The sequence below is a fragment of the Chiloscyllium plagiosum genome, chromosome 13, assembly GCF_004010195.1.
Source record: "Chiloscyllium plagiosum isolate BGI_BamShark_2017 chromosome 13, ASM401019v2, whole genome shotgun sequence".
Taxonomy (NCBI): domain Eukaryota; kingdom Metazoa; phylum Chordata; class Chondrichthyes; order Orectolobiformes; family Hemiscylliidae; genus Chiloscyllium; species Chiloscyllium plagiosum.
The window spans coordinates 79,316,133-79,334,966 of record NC_057722.1 but is presented as its reverse complement, the minus strand read 5'-3'; the positions used below and the strand labels follow the sequence as shown (position 1 = coordinate 79,334,966).

Genomic DNA, 18,834 nt, shown 5'->3' with positions numbered 1-18,834 from the left:
TTCACAGGATATTGGTGTCATTGGCAAGGCCAGCATTTCATATCCATTCTTATTTGCCTTTGAGAAGGTGGTGATGAGCCACCTTCAGTACAACTGAGTGACTTTCTAGGCCATTTCAGAGAGTAGTTAAGAGTCAGTCACATAGCTGTGGGTCTGGAGTTACATACAGACCAGATCCGGTAAGGATGGCTGATTTCCTTCCCTAAGAGACATTAGCGATCTTTGGGTTTTCATAACAGCTTTTATTTCATTATCTGTGTTTAAACTCCCCAAATACTGTAATGGATTTTGAACTCATGTCTCCAAATCATTAATTTGGTCCTCTTATCCAACAGCAGACATTATGTTTTACTGTGAAGTCTGAAGACTTGGCATATTATTGTCTGTTTTTTGTATTCTGTACCACTTAATTAAATTTTAAGTTTTATAGTTTGTTCCACAGCCTTATCACTTTGCGTTATATGAACCTACAAATTTTCCGTTTTGTCACAGCCTGTTTCTGGTCAAAGAAAAATTACTGCCTGACAATTTGATCAAAAGTTATTAATTTAGATTTATTGAAATTGAATTTCATCTCTTGCATTTAACCTGTTTTCTAATCTTCTCAAATGCCCTTTTTAACTTTGTTTTGATTTCAATTCTATTTTGATTTTGTCATGAAATTTTGATACCACTCCCTTTTGGTCCATGTTGAACTCAGCATGCAGTGAACTGTAGTTGATCCAGAAATGAGCTCTGGCCCATCATGATCTGCCTTGCAACCATCGCAAAAAATTGCCCTCAACGCCTATCTTTTCCGGTGTTCCTAAATTAGTCATATGACCATAGTTAATCAGATACATTGAACTGTCTTATTTTGAGCCATATATTTTTGGATCTTTTGCTTAAGGCATAAGAATGTTCAGTTTTATTATGCATATTTGACCATGCATCATGGGCAAGTGATTAATTATAGCAAAGTTCATCAGTGGTTCACTTCAATCCAATTGATCATTAAACAAGATTTAAAGTGACAAACTAGCATTTCGGAAACAAACAGAAATTGCTTGTGAAACACAGCAGGTCTGGCAGAATCGGCGTGAACAAAACAGAGTTATCATTGAGTCCAGTGACTCCTCTTCAGAGCTGTTCTAATGAAGAGTCACTGGACCTAAAACATAACTCTGCTTTCACCCCCACAGATACTGCCACACCTGAGTTTTGCCAGCAATTTCTGTTTTTGGTTTAGATTTCCAGAATCTGCACTTTTTTTTTACTTTTTGTTTTTGTACCAGGTTGTTTTTCAGTAATTTCATAGTAGATGAATTTTCTTTTGGACTGAGTGGTTACTATACAATTGCAACCATGAATTATTGAAGAACTGAGCCAAATAGACATAAAACAATCATGGTCAGAAGTCACAAGACCCCAGTTATAATCCAACAGCTTTATTTGAAATCACAGGTTTTTGAAGTGTTGCCCCTTGATCAGGTCAAGGGGCAGTGCTGCGAGAGCTTGTGATTTCACATAAACCTGTTGAACTGTAACCTGGTGTCGTGCGACTTCTGACCTTGTGCACCCCAGCCCAGCACTGGCAACTCCACATAATGTAGTCATATCACAGATTGCTTAGGAAATGTTACTCATTGCTGCTGTCCTTCCAAGTTGCTGCTTGTTCTCTTTTTAGATTGTAACTTAATCTAACTTGTATGTTTATTCATGGATCATAACGTCTCTGGTAAGGTCAGCATGTATTGTGCTTTAGGACGGTGAACCACCTTATTTGAACACCACTGAATGACTTGTTTGGGCATGCCAGAGAACTTTTGAGACTTTGTTTATTCATTCATGGGATGAGGGTATCATTGACTGGGCTAGCATTTTTTTCCCAGAGGACTGTTAAGAGCCAACCATACGGCTGTGGGTCTGGAGTCACAGCCAGGTAAGGATGACAGTTTCCTTGCCAAAAAGACATAAATGAACCATTTGGGTTTTTCTGACAATTGGCAATGGTTTCAATATTGGCTCATCATTTGACTCTTAATTCCAGATTTTTTTTTTAATATGTTGAATTCAAATTCCGCCATCTGCCTTGGCGAGATTCAAACCTGCCTTCCCAGAATGTTACCCGAGTCTCTGGATTAGCAGTCTTGTGATAACACCACCAGGCTGTCGCCTCATTGCTGTAGATTGTTGTGTGTAGGCCAGGCTGGGTATCAATGTCTTGATTTCCTTCCCATAGGGCATTAGTGAACCAGATGAGCTGTAATGGCAGCTGTGTAGTTTGGTCATCATTATTGATTTTACTTGTTTAGTTTATTGTTAAATTAGTTGAATTTAATCTCTTCAGCTGTTGTTTTGGATATGAATTCCTGTCTCATATCATTAGTCCAGGCCTCTGTTACCTGTTTGGTAAATACTACCAGAACCCTAATTATTCTGATCTTTCATCAGAACATGATTCTTGAAAATATGTGAAGAACAGCTGGAGCTTGAATCCAACGTTTGGATATTTCCAGATTTAAGTTTATTTACAGATTTTCATGATTTCATAGGTAGACAAATAAATTGGAAACTCCAGAGACTTGAAAATAGGGAAAGCATGTTCATATATTGATTTATAAAGTTTACTTGAGCTGCATTTTGTAGAAAGTTTATTTCCATTTATTATGATCATTGAAAGATGACTGTATGGAAAATATAAATTGCTAACAGCTGAGGTGCTTTCACTTGCACATAAGATTATACAAGTAGACATTCTACCATGGCAAGGAATGCTATGGCATTAGGCAGTAAAAGTGTTTGATCTTCATATTTTTGTGTGCTCCAGATCAGGTTTGTGAGAAACTTAATCTTTATTTTTATTAATAGAACTTGTTGCAGCAGGTGGCATCACGTGATTTGTTGACTAACATACAGCAACTTCTGGTGGTGACTCCCCCAATTCTCAGCTCGGGTATGTTTATCATGGTGGTCCGGATGTTCTCGTTGATGTGTTCGAACTGTCCCACTCTGGCTGTGCAGCTTATGAAGCAAAGTGAGTATTTAGCAGGATCAAGCTGCAATCAATGATCATTTAATTTGTCTGTTTGCACATACAACAGATTGTGGTTAATGTCTTGATTTTAGCTGAGTTAAGAGCAATTTGCTGTATTACTTTCAATCAGTTGGCAACGTTGGTGAAGCTTCCTTTGTTGTACAGTTTAATTTCTGAACATTTTGCTCAATGTCATTATCTTAAGCTGGTGAAGGTAATTCTTGAAATGTTTACTAAATCATTCGGGCACTTTCATTTTATAAACAATTGCTTGTAACACAGAACTTAAACATTGATAAGATTAGACAAATTGAAACTTTTCATCTTGCGTTCCTCAAGAAGCCCAGCTTAGCAAGGGAATAACAATTTGTATAATCTGATAAAAGGGTGCCGATTGGGTCATGGTTGGCATGAAGGTATTTGACTATCACTCTGCTGAAAAAACTCCAAACAGGCAGCTTGACTCTGTCCAGAGCATTGCCATAGAGGAAACAACAAAAATTGACAGTCTTCATGACCCTTTCCTCAATTTAAAATAAAATTGTCAGGTATAGGCAAATTATTTGGAAGGAACAGGGTCCTGTGAATTAATATTTGCAGTTTCTCGCTTGGGCAAATAAATCACACGGAGTTTAACTGGTAATCTTAGATTAGCTTTCAGTGCAATTCTTGGCAATCAGGATGAGTAGATAAATTTTGCCTGGAATCAAAATGTCTTCGGATGTTGGACGTGGGTGTTTTTGGATGTGCAAACACAGACTTTTATTAGGTAATAGTTTCCTCAATGAAGTTCAATGTGAAAAGCCCTGATCTGGTTTGTTGATTCAACCCAAAGCAAAACCTAATGGGTTTACCACAGGAATATGGAGGTTATGGAGTTCCAAAAGGTAGAGATCCAGGTCACATTTTTCTGAGAAAGGTAATATATAGTTGTAATTTTTTTACTACTTTTGTAGACATTGCAGAAACTCTTCGGTTTTTACTTTGCGGAGCTTCAAGTGGGGGCTGCCAAGAACAAATCGATCTTGTACCAAGAAGTCCACAAGAACTTTATGAGCTTACTTCCCTGATTTGGTGAGATATTTTGCATAATGTGTTGAAATTTTTGATTTTGATCTGTGCACCTGTCGCCCTCATTACACTCCTTATTTGTTAAAAATTGGTTGAAGAATTTGCTGCAGCTCAACTCTCATTCCATTCGATAGCATTAACTTAAAATTCCAGGAAAAGGTGGGCTAAATGCAATCTCTGCCAAACAACCTGCACAGGCACAATGGGTAAATAATCTTCTGTGCTGTAATTCTAACAATAGAATTATCTGCGCTTTCGACTCATGTTTGAGGTGCAGAAGAAGGCAATTTGCACCATTATGTCTGCACTGATGAACAAAGCTCAGACTACACTCATCCATTTCCCAGCTCTTCGCCCTTATCCCTGGAGGTTCTGACAATTGTTGATGGTACTGTGCCTTTAAGAGATGTAGTCTGTGCTGCCTCTCTTACAGAGGCGTGTTAGAACATAGAACATAGAACAATACAGCACAGAGATAAACAAAGCTCAGACTACACTCATCCATTTCCCAGCTCTTCGCCCTTATCCCTGGAGGTTCTGACAATTGTTGATGGTACTGTGCCTTTAAGAGATGTAGTCTGTGCTGCCTCTCTTACAGAGGCGTGTTAGAACATAGAACATAGAACAATACAGCACAGATCAGGCCCTTCGGCCCACGATGTTGTGCCGAACTTCTAACCTAGATTAAGTACCCATCCATGTACCTATCCAAATGCCGCTTAAAGGTCGCCAATGATTCCGACTCCACCACTCCCACGGGCAGCGCATTCCATGCCCCCACCACTCTCTGGGTAAAGAACCCACCCCTGACATCTCCCCTATACCTTCCACCCTTCACCTTAAATTTATGTCCCCTTGTAACACTCTGTTGTACCCGGGGAAAAAGTTTCTGACTGTCTACTCTATCTATTCCTCTGATCATCTTATAAACCTCTATCAAGTCACCCCTCATCCTTCGCCGTTCCAACGAGAAAAGGCCGAGAACTCTCAACCTATCCTCGTACGACCTATTCTCAATTCCAGGCAACATCCTGGTAAATCTTCTCTGCAAAGCAGAGAAATGACATCCAGTGAGAGTGAGTAGACTGTTGTTGGGATGAGGTGAAGGAGCCTCTTGGCAAAACCACATCGTCTCCAACCTCATCCGTGTTGGCAGATGTCGTTGGTGATGGTGGGGAGGGCTAATGGAGGGGGGGGTGAAGAGGAGGAACTCAAGCGGCTGCTGCCTGCACCTGTCTTCAAAGGGACCACTTTCAAGAAGAGGTGGTGAGCTTTGCACCCAAGAGAGCATCACGAGGAGAGATCAGGGGCTTGTCCACACTTCCACCCACTTCCCCCTTGGCTCAAAGCTGAAGGCACTTGCTGAGATGCAAGTCCCTCAGTGCTGCCAGACTTCAAAATTCCTTTGGAGCTGCTTCTTGGGAGCTTTTTCTGACAGTCAAGTTCCCACCTCAAATCATGCTCTCGTCTGTGCTCAGCAGAAACCAGTTTCCAAGACGGGACCAGTTATCCGCATCAAGTGCAAACACTTACCTGTTCTACCTCAGGAAGGTTGACTTCAACTGTGCCACGTAGTGTTGTGCTGGAAAAGCACAGCCAGTCAGGCAGCAGCCGAGGAGCAGGAGAGTCGATGTTTTGAGCATAAGCTCTTCACCGTGAATGTGATGAAAGGCTTATGCTTGAAACGTCGACTCTCCTGCTCCTCGGATGCTGCCTGACCACAGTACCACACCTTTCCAGCACCACACTTTTTGACTCTGATCTCCAGCATCTGCAGTCCTCAATTTTTCCTTCAACTTGTGCCACCCCTACAACTGCCCAGCTAAGATCAACATAGATGTTGTCTGGAATCTCAGTTCTGTATGATTTCAAGTCCAGTTGCACACATTGGAGTCTCCTCTGGGACAGAAAAGACCTGTTCAAAGAGGATAGGTCTTACCCGAGCTGGAAAGGGACCCATATCTTAGCAGGGAGCTTTGCTCGTTCCACCCAAAGAGACTTTATACAGATAGAGAGGAGAGTGGAGGAATTACAAGTCATGGCGTAAATAGAAAGGTTGGTGGGGAAGGTTCTGAATGTGAAGAGAGCACACCAATTAGAAAAGAAAGAAAAGAGAGAATCAGGGTACATTGTAACTCTGAAGAACGAAATTGCATTTATTTCAGTGCAAGGGGTCTTCCAGATAAGGCTGATAAACTCAGAGTGTGTTTAAGTACATGGGATTGGGATTTCAGAGCTTTTACAGAAACTTGGCTGAAACATGAACAGGACTGACAGCTCACTGTTCTGGGGTTTAGATTGTAGGGAGGATATTTTCCCAGGTTGGGGAGTTTAAAACCAGAGGACACAGTCTGAGGACAGGTTGTTAGGCCATTGAGGATTAAGATGAGGAAATATTTCTTCATGCAGAGGCTGGTCAGTCTGTGAAGTGTGTGACCACAAGAAGCTGTGGATTCCAAGTTGCTGATTATATTCAAGAAAGAGATGGATTTTTATGTTTAAGAGACAATGAATTGAATTGAATTTATTGTCACATGTACCGGGACACAGTGGAAAGCTTTGTCTTGTGAGCAATACAAGCAGATCACATAGTTATCACACAATGACTATGTGAAACGGAAGAACAGGCTGGAAGGACTGAATGGCCTATTTTTGCCCCAAGTTTCACCAATACAGAGCTCTGGACAGCCAATTCAGTCCTTCAGAAGTGCGGTCACATTGTAGTGTTGGGAAGTGTAGCAGTAAATTCAGGACGTCTCAAAATACTCCATAGCCAATTAATGAATTTTCAAATCTCACAACAATTGTCATATCAAAGGCTATAAATGTCAATTTGTTTCAAACTATGTACTGTATTTACCAGAATGGTTCTAAAGTGATTTGTTTTTATTCATTGAGTATAAGGATAGGCAGGTTATGCTGCAGCTTTACAGAACTTTCATTAGGCCACACTGGGAATATTGCGTACAGTTCTGGTCACCACATTCTCAGAAGAAGGGTGAATCTTTGGGGAGGGAACAGAAAAGGTTTACCAGGATGTTGCCTGATATGGGGGATTTTAGCTGTGAGGAAAGGTTGAATAGAGTTGATTTGTTTTCACTGGAATGCAGGAAGCCGATGGGCGACCTGGTCAAACTTTATAAGATTGTGAATGGCATGGATAGAGTGGAAAGTATGAGGCTTTTTCTCAAGGTCGAAGGGTCAATTGCTAGGGGACACGAGTTCAAGGTGTGCGAGGGCATAAGTTTAAAGCAGATGTGTGAGGTATGTTTTTCACACAAAGGTGGGTGAGTGCCTGGACCAGGCTGCCAGAGGAGATGGTGGAAACACACACTATAGCAGCATTCAAGAAGCATCTAGACCAGTACATGAATAGGTAGGGGATATAGGGAAATGGATCCCATGAGTGAAGACAGTTTTAGAATGGAAGGGCAAAATGTGTCAGTGCAGGCTTAGAAGGTCTCAGAGCCTGTTCCTGTGCTGTATTGTTCTTTGTTCTTAATTCACGCACAGAAAGATCCCACAACCAGCCGTGAAACAAATGAGAAGACAATTTGTTCTGATCTTGCGATATTTGATACTGGCTCATACAATGCAGATGATATCAAATGCTGTCTGTCTCTTTCCCCAAAAGGGCAGTGAAAGCAGAGCCTTGAAATACTTTTGAAGGCAGAAGGCACTCTACTCTTGATGAGTAACGGGAGTGAGGTTATCCAGGATAGGCAGTACCTTGAGCAACCAGATCAACCGTGACCTTTCTGAAGGGCCAATTGACTTGTTCCTGCTCCTGATCCAAGGGATGTTATGTAAACCATCTGGAGAGCAAACGGAACAGCAGTTAAATGTCTCTCTGCAAAGATGGCATTTCTATCCGAAACAGCAGCACCCTTTTAATGTTGCGTCCAACTGGTTTCTGGTGATCAGTCTCCAGAGGGGCATTTGGAACTACAGCTATCTGACACAGAGCCATGTGTTTCACCCACTGCTTGCACTTCACCATCGTGTGGCACTCAGACAGTATCACTTTTGAAGCACAAACAGGCAGAGTGGGATTCATTGTGAAGGAAGACTTGGGGATATTGCGAAGATTAACTTAGAGTTGTAGAATCATAGAGTTGTACAACACGGAAACAGACTCTTTGGTCCAACCCGTCCATGCTGACCAGATATCCTAAATGACTCTAGTCCCATTTGCCACCATTTTGCCCTTAACCCTCTCAACACTTCCTATCTAGTACCCATCCAGTTGTAATTGTACCAGCCCCCACCACTTCCTCTGGCAGCTCATTCCATACACGCACCACCCTCAGCCTCCAACGCTCCAGAGAAAATAGCTCCAGCCTATTCAGCTTCTCCCTGTAGTTCAAACCCTATCTGACTGCATTTCCTGCAGACGAAGTCGGCAGGAGTATCGGTGGTCACCCCTACCTCAAACATCCTGCAGGAGGAACATTTCACCGCCTGCGCTGCCATGACTGCACACTTTCTCCAAAAACAAGAACACTGAGTCAATAACACTGAGTCACTTACCTGTGGACTTTAAAGTTAGGTTAGAGGAGGAGGGTGGGAGGGAGGCCCTACGGAAGTAGGACCTGGGGTATAGAACACCCCTGTGTTGTCACAGGGGTGCCGACATGTCTGTTTCAGAAACAATTGGTAAGTCGCTTTGATCTGAGTGCTTAAGACAAAGGAAGCATGAGAGGGTGGAGTTGGGCTCCCTCACACCCAGGGTTTTAGTTTTGTTTTCAGTTGGGGTTTGGAGTTGCCTGTTGAAGCTGATAGATATAGCTCTTTCTCTGTTACAGCAGTTTTCTCTCTGCTGCTAGATTGCACTTTGTTCTTTCTTTCTTTTCTTCTCTTTCTTTCCTTCTTTTTCCTTTTTCCTTCTTTTTCCTTCCTTCCTTTTTTTCCTTTTTTTTTTCCTTCCTTTTTTTCCTTCCTTTTTTTCCTTCCTTTTTTTCCTTCCTTTTTTTCCTTTTTTTTCCTTCCTTCCTTCTTTCATTCAATAACACACAGGAAATCTGTTTCCCTGAATTTGCCTTTTCCCAGAGTGTTTGTGATGCCGCCTTACTAGAACAATTGGTGATTCGTAGTAACATTTTACTATTTTAAGTATTTCAAAGAGTTGCAGTTATGCCAATTTTTTTTTTTGTATTTGAACTGTTATAAGAATGAAGTGCATTTTGCTTAAAAATATCTTCAACTATGAAAGATCTATGCAGAGGCAAGAATGTAGAATCCTATCTGGGACACGGTGTCTTACACCTGTCTTTAGGATAAAAGTGATGGTCAAGACTATCTCCTTGTCTATATTTTGAGAGGTTTTGATCTGGTCCAATATGCAGTGCTCAAATGTTACAAAAGTTTGACTTGACCATTCTTCCAGGTAATGGTTTCCAGACTGCCAGCATCCTCTGGGTGAGAGAATTCCTCTTTTACTTCCCTCTTACTCTTCTGCTAACCCCAAACCTCTGACCCCGAGTTATTGACTCTAATGGACAAAATACCTTTTGTATTCACCCTTTCTCTGCCCCTCATAACCTTGTAAACCTCTCAGTCTCTTACTGCTACCAGGAAAACAGTCTATCTATCTAATATTTCCTTGTAGCTCAGGCCCTCAAGCAGGAGTAGCATCCTGGTAAATTTCCTTTGCACACCCTCGCGCAGTGACTTCCTTCTGACAATGTGGTCACCAGAACTGCACAGTGTTCCAGCATAAACTCTGTTCGTGCTGCCTTTCTTAAAGGCAAATATCTCCTTAACCACATTATCTACCAGTCCTGCATCACAAAGTCCTTATGATCTTCAATACTTTCCAAAATCCTACCATTCATTGTTTAATCTCTCGTCTTGTTAACCCGTAAGTACATTACCTCACTTTATTTTTCCAGGTTGAATTCGATTTGCCACTGCTGTGCCCACCTGACCAGTCTAGATTCTTGCCCAATTATTCATTTGGCAGCAAAATTCAATTTGCAATTGGCTGCCTTTTTAGTCTGATTAATCAGGTTTTATCTGTTGCTGTGGTCAGTTGAATGAGTTTGTGATTCTTCTGTCTTGAGCTGACTGTAGAATGAAACTATTCTAGTACTTTATGATTTTAATTATTAACACCATGGTAAAATATGCTTCATATTTTGCTTTTGCAGTGAATTAATGCCATGTCTACCCAAAGAAGGAATTTTTGCTGTTGATACCATGTTAAAGAAGGGAAGTGCTCAAAATACAGATGGTGCAATATGGCAGTGGCGTGATGATCGAGGTCTCTGGCATCCATACAACCGAATCGATAGTCGCATAATTGAGGTATAATATCTTTATAATTGAGGTATAATTGAGGTATAATATCCAAAGATGTGCAGGGTCAGGTGAATTGGCCATACAAAATTGCCCGTAGTGTTAGGTAAGGGGCAAATGTAGGGGTATGGGTGGGTTTCGCTTCGGCGGGTCAGTGTGGACTTGTTGGGCCGAAGGGCCTGTTTCCACACTGAGATCTTTCTTTTTTTAGATTAGATTAGATTAATGTGGAAAATGAGCTTCATCTTTGTCTAAATTTTATAACAAGTGAGATTGGTTATTCTTGGACTAGCCTAATAAATCCAAGATAGTCCTTCAGATATTGCCTCACTTTTTTTTGTGCAATCAGCTTTCACCAAAATTTAATTGTAACTTGAGCAACTGCAACAATTCCCACCTGAAAATTAACTTGAGTCCCATTCCTTCACACTTTTTTTTTCACAAATCTCTAATAAATATTAAGGAATATTCATTAGTCTATCCCAATCCCTTATCTCAATAACAAGAACTTTTTATATGAATTTGTGCTGACACTTTATAAGCTAACAGTCACTGAATTGTAATGACTTTTGTGATCTGCAGTAGTGCTGTGTTCTGCCATATAGCACTTAGATATGTTACAGTTTAATAATTTTAGTTTATCATGGTGCACATCCACTCTTGCTGCCTGTTACTATGTACAATCAAATCAGACTTGAAAAGCTCAGCATATCTTTATATGTGCAGACATGTATTTGATATGTGGTGAGTAGTGTGCTTACAAGCCAGTGTTCCAAGCTTGGAACTGAAGTGTCCTGCATATACTGGTAAATGTTAACCAAAGTGCCTTGGACACACTGGCAAGCAGTCTAATCTTAGGTCTGCAGTAATCTTTTTGTATGCTTTGACGGTCTGTTCACATTGTTCACAGGCAGCCCATCAAGTGGGTGAGGATGAAATAAGCTTGTCAACATTGGGTCGAGTTTATACTATTGACTTTAACTCTATGCAGCAGATCAATGAGGACACTGGAACAGCCCGTGCTATTCAGAGAAAACCCAATCCGTTGGCCAACACGAACACTGGTGAGTACTATCTTCTGGATTAATCCTAAATTTTAAACTTTAAGAAGTGAGATCAGAAAACCTTGTGTATTCTAGAAGACCATAAGACATAGGAGTGGAATCAAGGCCATTTGGCCCATCGAGTCCACTCTGCCATTTAATCATTACTGATGGGTGTTTCAATTCCACTTGCCCGCACTCTCACCGTAGCCCTTAATTCTTTGTGAGATCAAGAATTTGTCAATCTTGGCCTTGAAGACACCCAACATCCCGGCTTCCATTGCGCTCTGTGGCAATGAATTCCACAGGCCCACCACTCTCTGGCTGAAGAAATATCTCCTCATTTCTGTTCTAAATTGACCCCCTCTAATTTTAAGGCTATGCCCACGGGAACAGAAACAACTTCCCAGCGTCCACCGTTTCTAAGCCAAGCATTATCTTGTAAGTTTCTGAATGTAGGTTTGCTCGCTAAGCTGGAAGGTTCACTTCCAGATGTTTCATCACCATACTAGGTAACATTTTCAGTGGGCCTCCAGGCAAAGCACTGCTGCTGATTCCTGCTTTCTATTTATATGTTTGGGTTTCTTTGTAAGTTTCTTTTAGATCTCCTCTCAACCTTCTCAACTCCAATGAATACAATCCCAGGATCCTCAGCCGATCATCATATGTTAGGCCTACCATTCCAGGGATCATCTGTGTGAATCTCTGCTGGACACGCTCCAGTACCAGTATGTCCTTCTTGAGGTGTGGGGCCCAAAACTGGACACAATATTCTAAATGGGGCCTAACTAGATCTTTATAAAGTCTCAGAAGCACATCACTGCTTTTATATTCCAACCCTCTTTAGATTAATGCCATCATTCTTATTAAGTTTTTTTTTGTAAGCCTGAAACCTGGAGAGTATCAAATTTGCTTTTGTAGTCTAAGATTTTTATTCTTGAAGAAAGAAAATTGGATCTCTGTAGTGCCATTATGGAATCAACATTACAAAACGCCAAAATTGTTCAATTGGATGTTTTGTAGTTACTGCCGTAATTTAGAAAAAACTGTACAGCCAAGTTTGTGCACAGCACCGTCCCCTGAATAATGGTTACAGATAATCTGGTTATCAGTTTAAATGAGGCATATATGTTGGCTTAAATTATACTGCTGTTCAAGAGTGCTGAGAGATTTTTTTGTTCACTCGTGAGCAGATTGTTTTCATCTTTTGTCTAAAAGAAGCAGAGTGTTCTGCATTGGAATGCTGGCCGAGATATTGTTCAAATCTGTACAGGGAAATTTGAATTGATAACCACTGGTGCTGAATGAGACTGCCCTCATTGAGTCATAGTGGATAGCTATAATTGGCATATTTTTGTTCACTTAATTTATTTCTGTAACTTTTTTTTTATGAGCTTGTCACAGGCTTATAGGCTCAGGGTTATAATTTACAGGCTAATTGAGAAAAACACATCACTACAATCCAAGGTTTTCAGAAAAGAGTGGTTATATGAACACTGTATTAAAGGCTTGTCAATTCCATGTAGCAATGTGCCATTAAAAAATTCATTACGTTGTAAGGTGATTGCACTCTTGTGTTCTATATATTTTGTAAGTGATGTCCCTGTGTAGCCATTTTTAGTAACTTCAATTTTTTGTAAAAAAATTACAGCATCATTGTCAAAGATTCAACTGTTTTTAACCAAACGTAATTAACTGAGAATGTCAGGTCTGTTGGTATCCATCTGTGTTATGATCTAGGGTTTATTTTAGTACAAAGCCTGGATGTAAACTGTATTTTATATATTTGCCTTAAAGTAGAGAGATTTAAGTGGGACTTGCAAGTAACTGTCAGTATTCATACTCTCTGATCTCCATAATCTATTTAAATAAACCGCTAGATAGAATTTGTGACAAAAGCTGCAGTTTCCTGATCAAATAAGATTTGCTCAGGAAAATGCAACAATAATATTGGTGGATAATGATAACACAAATTGCACTTGTAGAATCCATCCATCCATTTACAGCATCCCTCAGGACATGATTGAGGAATACCTCCATCTCCATTGTGTTTGGGAGTTGTGCTGTCTTGCGCAGCAAAAGAACTCTATTGTTTGGTTAATGGTTAGTTTACAGATAGTTGATTTTTGGTAACATAGTTCTTGAATATTTTCTAGGCACAGTATGTAATATCAACCAGTGTCTTTTATAATGAATTCATTCCTTATGAAGGTAAATACCTAGAATAAAGACTGACTAACTGCTGTTGAGAGCCCTTTACAAAGCTTGATTGTAAAATTTATGTCTGGTTGTTTTGATCAGTTTTTAAACAGCTAAAAGTGGTATTAGGAAGGAAGAGGCTAATGTAACTTCTATCTATCGCACTTATGACAGAACTTGTCCAATCAAACAGAACAGTAACAATTTAATTCTGATTCAGATAAATGCATTTTGTTGTTTGAAAGTCTTGGGAATTTTGGAAAAATGCATTCTGAAGTCTATGCTTTCTTGTTCAGGTGGTCACTCTGAAATGAGGAAGGATGATGCACGTGCTCAACTCATGAGGGAGGACCCAGACCTGGCTAAATGCTTTATAAAGACATTGTTTGGTGTGTTATATGAAGTGTATAGTTCATCAGCTGGACCTGCTGTCAGACACAAGTGCCTTAGAGCAATTCTTAGAATAATTTATTTTGCTGATGCTGAACTTCTGAAGGATGTTCTTAAAAATCATGCTGTTTCCAGGTTTGTGTTTATTGTAACATGCTTAGTTTCATGAAACAAAACTTTGCTGAAAATGTAAAGCTGAACTTTTGAATGTTGTGTAAGTTGAATTCCACTTTGAATAAGCAATTCTTCCAGTGTTGAGCTGTTTAAAAACAGGAGTATCAGTAATCAGACATATTCCAAGATAATTAGTAAATGAGGTGACAAATCAAAAAATATGCAGCAAATTGTGTTTTGAATTCTGTTGTGTGAACAGATGGGGAGAAGAGCTGCAATAACTTTTAAAAGGAAATTGGAAAAGTACTTGAAGGGAATAAATTCAGAGCAATGGGTAAAATTGACAGCTATCAAATGGCCAAGCAGCTGTCTAAAATGCTTTCCCACTGGCACCACATCCAGTTAAATAATCTGAATTTTTTATGGAGTTGCATCTTTCTAATCAAAGGCAGAAGATGATGCCTTTTCATGAAGTTGTGGTAATGATCTGTACTACATACAGGAAGTCCCTGATCTACAAAGTCAAACCCATACATGGTTGTAATTTTAAAGACATGATGTGAACATTTCCAGTACTTATGAACAGAAGCTTGCGTACAAATTGGCTTGTGGATGGACTCCATATCAGAACCCATTCACGATCCAGGGATGCCTGTACACTTCTATAACATTTTCTAATCGTTCATTATCACTAATGTCCTTCCCTGGTCTGGCCTACATGCAATATGGTTGACTGTTAACTGCCCTCTGGGCATTTAGGGATAGGCAGTAAATGCTGGCCTAGTCGGTATTCCGTTCAGCTGATTCAGCAATGTTGCAGCTGTTGTGACTAGATAATTTTGTCTGTGCCTGAAAAACAGAACTTTGTGGTTGTGTCATAAGCTGTAATTTTCCATCAACATCAGAGCCAAATTTGATTTGAATTTGGCATTAAGGAATACCAGCAGGATTAGAACCTTTGGGAAATGGGGATAATTCCACTGGTTGAGTCAACAAATCTGAACACTAAATGCAAATTAGTGACTCGTAGATACTGATTCTGGTGTTATCCAAAACACACTTCATTCATAAAATATGTGTACACATGAGCTCAAATTTGCTGAAGTGCTGTGCAGGCTTATTCCTTTCAGTCCAAACATGACACCCTTAAGATGTCCAACTAATTTTAAGTTAATAGGTCATGTCTACAATATACACTCATGTCAAGCATTCTCTGCTATACACAGCCTGGTGGGTTTTATAAGGTATTCAACTCCTTTGTAGGCAATAAGTGAAGGCCTTTAGACCTTCTGTTTCTATTGTCCCTAAGCTTCACTGTTTCAGCAAATCTATTTTTTTCCCCCAAGGAGTATACTTTCATAAATATTTTTGAAAGAGCTTTTACATGACAAGGCAGCATCAGTTGCTTCAAATACTGTACATGAGTTACTTGATCATGCTTACAGGTCTTATCTGCAGTATACACTTACACTTAATGTAAATGTAGCAGTCTTTGATCAATCTTAATTTGAAGTGATGTCTACACCAATTCTACTTTTTTGATTTAGTAATTCTGGTGTGATTGTAGTTTTTGGTTCTTTTATAGGTTACATAAAAATGCATTTAAAACAATTCCACTACTGCGTACCAGCAGGTTTAAAATTTTTTTTGTATGTAATTTAAATCCGTCTGCTTTTAGTATATGTAACCTGATTTTCTTGCTCCCTTTCAGCCACATTGCTTCCATGTTATCAAGTCAAGATTTCAAGATCGTTGTCGGAGCACTACAGATGGCAGAAATTTTAATGCAAAAGTTACCAGATATATTTAGTGTTTACTTTCGAAGAGAAGGCAAGGAACCTAAATACATAAATTTCCAGAATTTTAATATTTTTGAGTTTTGTGATTTCCCTCATTTAGAATTAAAGTTAATTCAGATAACTTTCTGGCAGTACAAATAGTCAGATTGTTGGGCAATTGCGGTGCAAATTGTTACTAACTTTATTATTTTTTTTGAAAGGTGTGATGCATCAGGTGAAAAATTTAGCGGAGTCTGAGACTCTACTTACCAGCCCTCCGAAGGCATGTAGTAGTGGGATAGGAACGCTGGGCACTGCTGCCACAATTAGCACAACCAACGTTGCAAGCAATACAGTTGCAGATCTCGGATCCTCCAGTTTCCCAAGTATGGATGATTCTCTGGACCTAAGTCCACAAGGGTAAGTTATTTTAAGTATTCAAATTCAGACAAGAAAGCCTCCTTACTCTGCAGTCAAGCTCAGATTGTCATAATTTATTTATGATGTTCTGACCTCTGCTATTAATCAACTTATTAGTAGAGGCCTGTTATGACGTCTCTTTAAATGAGTAGCAGTTTGGCCTAATCTGTTGATCAGTGCATTTCATGCAGCATGCGAACAGACCCTACAGACCAGATAGTCTATGCCAACCAGAATCGTGAACGAAACTGGTCCCACCTGCCTGTGCTTGGCCCAAATCCTTCCAAACATTTCTTATCTAAATGTCTTGTAAACATTGTAGCTGTACACACTTACTCTGGAAGTTCATTCCACACAAATCACTCTGTAAAATACAGCACAGAATTTGACCGTTCAGTCTAACTCATCCATCCTGATCTGACCACCTCGTTCCATTTGCCAGCATTTGTTGTAATTGTACCCACTTAGCCCACTTCCTCTGGCACCTTGATCCATACATGCACCACCCTTTGTGTGAAAAGGTTGTCCCTCAGGTCCCTATTAAATATTTTCTCCTTATCTTAAATCTAATCTAATCTTAAATCTTCTGGCTTTGGACTCTCCTACCCTGTGAAAAAAAAATCCTTGGCTATTCACTCTATCCATGTCCCTTGTGATTCTATAGACCTCTAATAAGGTCACTCTTCAGCCTTCTATGCTTCAAGGGAAAGTTGCCCCAGTCTATTCACCCTCTCCCTGTAGCCCCCTATTCCAATTCCAGCAATATCCTTGAAATCTTTTCTTAACCTCTTCAAGTTTAACAACACCTGCTCCCTGATAGTTGAAAGAATTTAACACACTTCAAAAAGTGTCCTCACCAATGTACTGCACAGGCACAACATGATATCCCAACTCCTATACTCAGTGCACTGATTAGTGAAGGCAAGCGTACCAAAAGTACCTTCACTACTCTGTCTACCTGCAACTCCACTTTCAAGGAACTCTGAACTGTATTCCAAGGTCTGTTTGTTCAGCAACACTCCCCAGGACCTGACCATTAAGTGTATAAGGTAAAAACAATGACTGCAGATTTTGGAAACCAGATTTTGGATTAGTGGTGCTGGAAGAGCACAGAGTTCAGGCAGCATCGGAGGAAGTCCTGCTCTGATTTACTTTTCCAAGACGCAGCACCTCACATTTATCTAGATTAAACTCCATCTGCCACTCCTCAGCCCATTGGCTCATCTGATCAAGATCCTATCATACTCTGAGCTAACAATCTTCACTGTATATTACACCTCCAATTTTGATGTCATATACAAACTTACTAACCGTAGCTCCTATATTCGCATTCACGTTATTTATATAAATGACAAATAGCAATGGACCCAGCAGCAATCCTTGCAGCACACAGGCTCCAGTCTGAAAAGCAACCCTCCATCAACATTGCCACAAGTGAACGTTTGGTTGTTTAAAATGTCATTTTTAACTCAGCTGTATTAAACATGTATACTGTGCCAATATCATGAGTAGATTCAGCAAATGGTTTGTGCAGGCACTACACTTGTGTGCATTGAATGGAAATGAGGCCCAACCTGGGTGCAGAACGAAAATAATTTTTGGTACACTGGAATTTGCTCCATTGAATACTACAACTGTCTCACCTTAGTTATTTCAATGAATGCCAATTAAGTAAATGATAGCAAATTACAAGTACCTAACCATGAAACAAAATCAAAACATTCACCAGCTATTGAACGCAAAACAAAAAAGTAATATCTCCTTCCTCTCTTCACCAGATTCCTGAATTTAGCACTTTATTAATCGTTGTACTTCTGGTCACTATTTGCTGCAACAGGCTTTTCCAGATTACAGAACTGAGTTGTAGAACATAGAACAGAACAGTAGTCTCTCTCTCTCTCTCTCTCTCTCTCTCTCTCTCTCTCTCTCTCTCTCTCTCTCTCTCTCTCTCTCTCTCTCTCTCTCTCTAATCTGAGCGACATCCTGGTAAACCTCTCTTGCACCTTCTCCAAGGCCTCCGCATCCTTCCTGTAGTGTGGCAATTAGAACTGCATATAATACTCCAAATGTGGCCTAACTAAAGTTTTATGGAGCTACAACATGACCTGCTAGTTTACATACTCAGTGCCTTGACCAATGAAGGCAAGTTTGTCACTTGCTTTCATTGCCACCTTATGTGCTTGTGTTGCCACTTGAGGGAGCTATGGACTGCTAAGGGTCCTGCCACTTGCTGTATATTTTTCTTTTGCATTTTATCTCCTAAATTGGATCATCTCACACTCAGAGCTGAAAATGTGTTGCTGGAAAAGCGCAGTAGGTCAGGGAACAGGAGAATCGACGTTTCGGGCATAAGCCCTTCTTCCTGAAGAAGGGCTTATGCCCGAAACGTCGATTCTCCTGTTCCCTGGATGCTGCCTGACCTGTGCTTTTCCAGCAACACATTTTCAGCTCTGATCTCCAGCATCTGCAGACCTAATTTTCTCCTCATCTCACACTCATTCAAATT

At 40.1% G+C, this 18,834-nt stretch overlaps 1 protein-coding gene across 11 annotated transcripts in view; it reads left to right on the top strand.

Moving 5' to 3' along the window:
- trip12 (thyroid hormone receptor interactor 12) overlaps positions 1–18,834 on the top strand; it is a 218,931-nt gene that overhangs the window by 119,813 nt on the left and 80,284 nt on the right. For 8 of the 11 annotated variants that reach the window (XM_043702805.1, XM_043702803.1, XM_043702807.1 and 5 more), the window contains 7 exons: positions 2,851–3,016; positions 3,973–4,090; positions 10,237–10,393; positions 11,295–11,448; positions 13,923–14,151; positions 15,842–15,960; positions 16,130–16,328. In XM_043702805.1, the coding sequence (XP_043558740.1) occupies positions 2,851–3,016; positions 3,973–4,090; positions 10,237–10,393; positions 11,295–11,448; positions 13,923–14,151; positions 15,842–15,960; positions 16,130–16,328 (1,142 nt within the window). The remainder of the gene's footprint in view (positions 1–2,850; positions 3,017–3,972; positions 4,091–10,236; positions 10,394–11,294; positions 11,449–13,922; positions 14,152–15,841; positions 15,961–16,129; positions 16,329–18,834) is intronic. The other 3 variants (XM_043702813.1, XM_043702811.1, XM_043702812.1) reach the window with 2 other exon arrangements.